Source organism: Chaetodon trifascialis, chromosome 8 (genome assembly GCF_039877785.1).
Source record: "Chaetodon trifascialis isolate fChaTrf1 chromosome 8, fChaTrf1.hap1, whole genome shotgun sequence".
Lineage (NCBI taxonomy): Eukaryota > Metazoa > Chordata > Actinopteri > Chaetodontiformes > Chaetodontidae > Chaetodon > Chaetodon trifascialis.
Window position 1 is genome coordinate 28,055,251 of NC_092063.1, and position 8,770 is coordinate 28,064,020.

Consider the following 8,770-nt stretch of genomic DNA (forward strand, 5'->3'; position numbering starts at 1 on the left):
TGTTCTCTTGAATCCTTTTATATAGAGGTGTTTGTGAGGCCCCTTCCCAAGAGAAGGGATGCAGAGACGTGAGGCAAACATTCTGTCTGAGGTGAAAGGAACAGGTGCATGCAGGTTGTGAAAAAAGCATTTGTAGGAGCAGCTGATTAAGGTACTTCAAAAGTGCTCGATTGCCACAATTTGTACAAAAAAAAAAAAAAAAATCACATTTCTCCTGAGTCATAACTCTATTAGATCTGAGCACAGCCATGACACACATATTGTTAGATTCAGTGAGGCTTACACTTTGTGGTGAATAAGTATTTATACATTAATAAATAATACCCAATTGGGAAGTTCTTGATATTATTAATTATTTTCAATAAATAAAACCCAAAGATTCAACTGTAATCTACACGACACTAAAACACGAAGATCACCACAATGACAATTTAAATTCTGTGAAGCCAAACTGCATATTATTTGACATTTCCACAAGTGGTCTGTGCCAAGATAAATACGATGCACTATGGGGACAGATGATTGAGAGATGATTCACCTGATGTGATGAAAAAATAAAGAATTGCAGAACACAAAATAAACATTGGGCACAGTACTACATCACCGTAAGTTGTATATTAATCGCACATTTTTAACAGTTTAAGCTAACAGAAAATATACCTGTTTTGATTTCGTTAAAATGAATGGTAATCGAACACAACAGTTCAATGCAGATTGACAGTAACTGAATGTTACGGACATATTCTTTCGATCTCCTGCATTAAGTTGGACATGATCAGTGGTTAGTGGAACTAAGCAAAAATGAGAAATGAATGGCATTATTTACTCTGAAGTCAGTTAAATAAAATAAAAGTGGATTATCAGGGTGAATAATGACCTTGCTTTCCTAATGAAAACAGAAATTCATATTTAGGAACGATAATTAACATTGTGTCAATTGTTACAGGGTTGATAGTGGATTTGTGGATTTGTAATTGAATTAATTGGTTTGCATGTGATTATACCTACCTCTTGTGGTTTGTTGGTCGGTACTGTATGTACACACATTCTCAAGCATGAGAGGAAATTGATAAATCAAAATATTTGTATAGAAACACCATCTACATGTAAAACCAGGCCCCTGGTTAACCCTTGAACTAAAAGACATGTTAATGAATATTTATTTAATTTTCCCTGAAATGTGCAAGGTAATTTTATTCAGAAATCATGTAGAGAATTTATTCACAAAATTCTCAACATGATTTAGAATTCTGTTTTTCTTTGTAAATGAGACTTCAGTAACTTTGTGTGGATGTGTTTTTTTTTCAGATATCATACTGTCAAGGCATGAGTGATATTGCCTCCCCTATCCTTGCAGTAATGGACAATGAGGCGCATGCCTTCATTTGCTTTTGTGGCATTATGAAACGATTGGAGGGGAACTTCAGGCCAGATGGGCAGCTCATGTCTATTAAGTTCCAGCACCTAAAATTGCTTCTGCAATACTCAGATCCTGAATTTTACTCTTATCTGGTGTCCAGAGGAGCTGATGACCTCTTCTTCTGTTATCGCTGGCTGCTTCTGGAACTCAAGCGAGAGTTTGTGTTTGACGATGCTTTGAGGATGCTGGAGGTTACTTGGAGCTCCCTGCCCCCGGATCCTCCTGAAACTGAGGTGGAACTTCTGGGTCCACCACTGGAAACCTATGAAACACTGTCCTGCAGAGACAAGAACAAGAGAGTTGATAATTGCCTTGGAGATGATAAGGAACAAAAAGAGAAGCAGCGTAGACGACATATGCTGAGGCCTTCACGAGAAGAATCAGATGTGAGCACGAATGCTATAATAGAAAAAAAAGATGTAGGTGCTGGAAAGGGAAGTGAGGACACTGAAAGTGATAATCCTCAAGTGACCATGGAAAGGGCAGATATGACAGCTCCTCCTTTTGAGAGGCAAAGTAGTTTTGGAGAGTTTAAATACTATACTGCCCAAAATGAAGATGGCTTTAATATAGAAGATGCTGGGCAGCCACAGAGCTTGGGAGCTTCAAAGTCAGTAACAAGCATTCCAAAGCGCCAGTCCACAGTTGACAGCGAGGAGGACCCAGAGGAGAGAACACCTCTCATAAAAAACTGTGACAATGGTTTCTCTCCAATGTCATCGCCTCTTCTCTTTCCTAGTGCCCTACCAGTCTGGAAAACTGTCCCCACTGTCTCTCCCACATCTTCATCTTCACCCTCCAGCTGGCCAGACTCTCCTCCAAAATCCCCATCCCCTTCCACAACCAATGGTAGTGGGCCCTTTCCAAGAACTGTCCCAAAAGTATTAACCACTACTCAAGTGTTCAGCAGTACAGTACATTCGCCCACAACCCCCTCTGTAAAAACATCTGTTGTGTCTCCCTCCCACACTCAGAATCGATCCCATCTGTCTTCACCCATTTTGTCCTTTGGAAGAGGCACCTCACTGTCTAGTAGCAGGTCATCCTCCAGCAATCTCCCTTCACCTAGCAACAAATCCCCCAGCATCACAGCTATCACGCCCAGTTCTTCGAAAGCTGAGACCAAACTGTGTTCTTTGCCACCTCCTCAGGAGTTTGGCAAAGGCAATCCCTTCATGCTTTTCCTGTGCCTGTCCATCCTGCTGGAGCACAGAGACCACATCATCAAGAACTGCTTGGATTACAACGAGCTAGCCATGCATTTCGATCGCCTTGTGCGGCGCCATAACCTGAGCAGGGTGCTGGCACGAGCCAAGGCCTTATTTGCAGACTACTTACAGAGTGAAGTATGGGACTCAGAAGAAGGGGATGAGGTTAGCTTGGACTCCCCAACAACAGCAACTCCTGCTCAACACTCCCTTTCTTCAACCATCTCTGTCAGGCCCATTTACAGTCCTTTAGCGTCGCCTCAGTCGTCATCTCTGAACTCAACCTATAACCTTGGAACCACCATTCCCTCCCCAACAGCTCAAGTTTCCGCTTCTCCCACATCCTGATTCCGTCATGCATCTTTGGCCTCCCATCCTCAGTGAACTCCTCAGTAGACTGTAGCCCATCGGATGTGTCAGTCTTTTTTTGACATCCTTCCACATTGAATTGGGCTTATTGTGTTACTAATCTTCTCATTCTGTGTATACTTGAATACATATATTCCTTATGTGTATAGTCATCATAACATTTCATTTTTCAAGTCATTAGTCAGTCTTTCAAGTCATTAGTCTGTCATAAAGTAAGCCGATGACAACACTTTGAAATTAAACAATACCAGCACACACGGTGTACTTGCCTAACTTACCAACCAAGACGGTCACTATTAACCTTAAAGAATAAATTGACCTTAAACTACTGTTTAAAGTGTTAAATTGGTTCAGATTAAACAGGAAAAGAGTTTTAGAAATTCTGTAGTTTCATACAAATTTGATTAAACGATGCAGCTCAAGACAGCTCAAATACACATGAAAAATTCATACTTATCCTGGGGATCTGTGAATCAACTTCATAACCATACAGAGATGAGAGGAAAACTGCAGTGATATATCTGTAAAAAAAGCCAAGAGACTGAGCTGAATACCCAGTCCAAAAACACAGTCAGCATGTATGTTGCTGGTTATTTACAGCTAAAATCTGAAACATCACTGGCCTTTTGGGGTGAGTAAACACAGACTGCCCAAATGTTTAAGTTTGCACAATCAGTGCAAGTTGAAAATTTGTTTTGACCTCTTTCTGAATAGATTTTAAAGTTTGAATACACTTTGTAACTACACATTTCGGACCATAATCTGTTCATTTCAAAAGAAATTGCAGTGGTCAGTGGATGAGTTCACAGAGGTGAAGCACATTCATGCAGAGCTTTTACATAGAATTAATTTTGACGTGCAAATTCATGCTGCTGCCAATTCAGACTGCATTGACAATGCTGACCTTTGGAGGAACAGAGTTACACAGTCCAAAATAATGGAAGATGTCATACAAGTGTGTCTTGCCATCTAATTTTGTATAACCATGGTCTGTTAGAGTATAAGCTGCTCCACAAAAGAGATGTAGCATGGTCTGCAGTCACTCATTGCCTTGATTTAACTATGTTAACTTATTTTAGGAGTAGAGACAGGAATTAATTTTGCTGTGCCATTTTCTGGTGTGACCAGGCACTAAAGCTTGAAACCTATAAATGGGGATATCCTAACCCCATTTGTGAGGTCATGCACTCCATACATTACTCTGTGATTTGGACATAAGTGTTCCCTAGGCAGATCTTCAGGGGAAAATCTAAGGTGAGGATATTTGTGTTCAGTTGTTCATGAAATAGTGTGTCAAACCTGATCAGTGGTAAAAGGGTCATCATAGTTAAAACAGGACAAAAAAAAACTGTAACCATGTTACACATTATGAAGATCTGTGAATGTAGTGCTGTAGAGATCAGTTTGGTGTGATCTGCGTTGTACAAGTATCATTCTGTTGATAGATTGTATGTGCTGGACTCATACATCAAAACTACAACAATAGCCAAGTACTGTACATTATTTAATGCTGTGGTGGGTCGTTATGCATCATTTTAGCACTTTTGTTATTGCTGTTTCCCCAAAGACTGTGCTTTTGCTCTGTCTCTTATGATTTAAATGAAACCATGGAAATATGTATCTAAATCAGGCTGATTTAATGCACTACTGCAGATATTTCATCTTTAAACTTGCTTTTGTTGCTGATAAAAAGGTAGTAACTGAGTCCTAGCTGTATGATCAATATCTTTACCATTCTTCTGCATGATAGACATTACAAAGGGGAAGAGGATGTGATGCCACTTATTATATATGGCCAGTGGCAAAAAATATTAGCCTACGTATTTGCAACGTTTTGGCAGAGAAGTGCCTCACTTATTTGACACAATAGCCTTGATTTATATTTTCTTTTGTGCCCATATCTGTCTACAGGCTGATGTAACAGCCAGTTAAAGGCTTGTTTGGTATTTGGATGAAATCATTATTGGACAGACATTGGTAATGTGTAGGACATTCTAATGTGAGAAAGGGGTGGGCTCTGGGTGGTGAGCTGTGGCGAACCCCTGAGCCTGTGTTTCTTATGGGTCCAAAAATGGATCACATGTACTAAAAACAGGAATTCATCATTTTCATTATTGATATGGCTAGAGCTATCCTCAGATGTTAAAAATTCATAGAAATTCAAATTTAATCAAGAGAGCAACCAGTCAGCAAGAATATGCTCGTGTGGAACCTTAATATTATTTTTTGGTTTGTGTCTGTTTGGCTTGTTTTGAACATGTTAAAATGTTGACATGGATTAAAGTAATGTAGATGAAGCAAAGATTTGGGGGAAGATTTAATGATATGGGGACAGCACAGAACAAATTCAGGAAGCATGTCTTAAAATTGTCGAATTTGTTGTTTTTTTTCTCAGCATTGTTTACCTTTAGTTTATTCTGTTGAGTTGTTGAGTGGTGTGTATTTTATATTCTCAGTCATTTGCAATGCAGAAGGCTGAACTGTAACTGTCGCTCCACTTCATATTGGGAAATCCCTTTGATGAGGTCTTCTCTTTGAAGCAGAAACGAAAATAATTCTTATATCTTCACAGGGACCCTTGTAATTATTGTTTTTACTGTTACATTTGGCTTTACCTTCTTTTGTATGTCAGTATTTAAAAGCACATTTAAAAGGAAGTGAAGTAACTGGGCAGGCTGGACAATGAGCTGGCATATGTGTATTCGTAAAAAAAATAAAAATAAATAATAATAATAATTAAAAAAGGTTCAGCTCATGTAATTAAATATGTACACAAAACTTTTTAATCATACAACACATAACAATGTTACTGATTGTATATTGGATGCAAATAAATAATCAATGCCACTGATTGGGTGGAGGATGATTGTGTTTTTGAATTGACTGAAAATACTATAAAAAATATATTTTTTGGGTGATTTCAGCAGTCGTCAGATGGCACATCAGATAGATATGCTAAGCTAAATCATGTTCAGAACTGAAAGTAATAATCCATCAGCAATAAAACACAGTCCTGCTCAGTTCAGTGCACTCGGGAGTATTACAGTCTTACTTGTTGTTTGTATGACTAGTAGCTTATGGAGGCTAATGTTTGCTACCGATAACGGTAGATACTGCTGCATAACTGACATTACTGTCAGCTTGTGGACTTTATGACTTCACTTGTTCTTTTGCTTAATTTGGCTTTGATATTTCCCATAAACAAGTATTATCACATATTTTTGTTTTTATTATTTTTTTATTGTGTTTTGTTTCTACAACTTCAAATGAGACTCAGCCAGTCATAGCTGAGAACTGCTAATTGCAGTTTTCTGCAGTCTGACCCCTGACTGAATCCAGATGCCTTGGAGCAGATAGAAATTACATTCAGAGCTTTGCCAATTATTGACAGTATCATCAGCAAACTGACTTATACACAATTCATAGTCAAAAATATTTATTCCTTGTTTCTGGGTAGTTAACAGGTAAGGCATTAGTTGAATAGTACAGAAAGTTTCCGTGATATGGGATATCCTTGTCTGATCCCACAAGAAATCTCTAATGTTGGGGTTAATACTGGATTTAGAGAAACAGAACCAATAATGTCATTATTAAACATTTCAAAACTTTGACAAAACCTTTTACCAAAGCCAGATTTTTCCAGTGTTTGGATGAAAAAATTAATATTCTATAGAAGTGCCTTAAAAAGTCAGTGAATAGAATCTGTCTGATTCTAGAAACAATTGTTAATCTATTATATTCAGTATTAGCGTGACATTATTATGTAAATGTCTACCTTTGATGAAGGCTGATTGAAATCCATCCATCCATTTTCTATACCCGACTATCCCTTTTTTGGGGTTGCGGGGGGGCTGGAGCCTATCCCAGCTGTCAACAGGCGAGAGGCGGGGTACACCCTGAACCGGTCGCCAGTCGATTGCAGGGCAGGCTGATCAGCTAATTTGCCTCGGCTAAAACCGTGAGAATGTACGAGTAATGTACAACAAAAGCAAACTGAAACCACTGGAAAGATGCAAAAATAAAATTTAAAAACCCAGGGAATCTGAACTTGTACTTGTTGGAGTTCCAGATGGTGCCACTGCTGGGCAGAAGAGTCAGCAAAGCCATGAAGCTAATAAAGGTGCACTATGAGAACAGCCAGGCAATAGGCAGTGTTATTACCTTGAAGAAGCCCACAAACAGACAGTGGACAATGGGACAAATAAAGGCAGAGTATGCCAATGTATTCACTGGTGATGGCTGTCTTGAGCAAGAATACAAAATTGGGGTAGATGACACAGTGAAGCCTATGCAGCTACCAAAGAGATATGTTGAGCCCAATTTGGGAAATTATTCGAAGCTTCAAGGCTTCAAAGCACTATCATATCATACTATAAAGCCAAAGTGTTTACAGTGTGTGACCTCAAAAGTGTTTTCTGGCATGTCAAACTCACAAAGGAGTCCAAATACCTGACAATTTTCTCCACTCTATTTGGACATTACCTATTGCTGAGGATGCCCATGAGGATAATTCCAGCCCTAGAGGTCTTCCAACAAAGCTTACACAAGCGTTAGAGGATCTGCCTGGTTTGTACACTATTGCAAATGATGTGATGATCACAGGACAAGGTGAGACACTGAAAGCTGCTGTAAAAGATCACGATGAAAAGCTGAGATTGTTTACAGACTGATGCATCAAGTGCATCAAACTAAATGTGGATAAGTTCAGACTGCAACAAAATGAGGTTGCATACACAGGATACCTCCTGACGGTGGATGGACTAAAAATAGATCCTGAAAACTACAGCATATATGAAAGCAGTTCAGAGGCTACTGGGTATGGTAAATTACCTGGCTGTGTTTTGTCTTCATCTGGCAGACCAGTGTCAGGTGTTGAGGCAACAGATGCACAAAGACTATGAGTGGAGCTGGACAGCACAACATGAGGAAGTGTTCCTCACACTGAAAGAGACTACTGCAAATACTCTGGTGCTGAAATACTGCAGCCCAGATGCCCAAATACAAAAGGAGTTTTTAGCTATTTATTCAGTATGGAAGAATTCCAACAGTACACATATAGCTGCAAAGTTACTGTTCAAAGTGATCACAAGTTGTTGGAAACCATAGTGACAAAACCAATCCTGAGTGTATAATCTGGCTGTATTGTGCATACCAGGAAAAGACACATTGTTGGTGGACACTTTGAGCAGAGCCTATATTCCAAAGTGCTCATCTTATGGGTGGCACAGTGGAACGGTGGTAACACTGTCGCCTCATGCAAGAAGATCACCACCTGACCAATGGTGACAAAAGGAACTGGGTCCTCGGGTCCACTGCTCCTGGTCTGCCACAGAGGAAGGACTTTCCAGGATGGGTCAAATGCAGAGAAAAATAATTTCACTAAGCATGGTGTGTGTGCAGTCTCCCCCCTGTAGTGTGTGTGTGTGTGTGTGTGTGTGTGTGTGTGTGTGTGTGTGTGTGTGTGTGTGTGTGTGTGTGTGTGTGTGTGTGTGTGTGTGTGTGCGTGTGTGTGTGTGTGTGTGTGTGCGTGTGTGTGTGTGTGTGTGTGTGTGTGTGTGGTGATTAATTAAGTATATCTTCTTCTTCTTCTTCTTCTTCTTCTTCTTATGGCTCAGTGGAAACTGAAGATTTCCCAAGATTTCTACCGGCTGCATATCTGTGACGTTCTGTGTGTGACGTGTATTTATTCCCCAGCAGTCGCATGTCAGGAGCAGAGCGCTTGGCCCATCAAGCTTTATTGACTTGCTCAGGTTGTGTTCATTATTTATTATTT

At 39.7% G+C, this 8,770-nt stretch overlaps 1 protein-coding gene across 2 annotated transcripts in view; it reads left to right on the plus strand.

Moving 5' to 3' along the window:
• tbc1d25 (TBC1 domain family, member 25) overlaps positions 1–5,841 on the plus strand; it is a 13,552-nt gene extending 7,711 nt beyond the window's left edge. For both annotated transcript variants that reach the window (XM_070967764.1, XM_070967765.1), the window contains exon 7: positions 1,309–5,841. In XM_070967764.1, coding sequence (XP_070823865.1) covers positions 1,309–2,976 — 1,668 coding nt within the window. In that variant the 3' untranslated portion in view covers positions 2,977–5,841. The remainder of the gene's footprint in view (positions 1–1,308) is intronic.
• Positions 5,842–8,770: the final 2,929 nt, after the last annotated feature.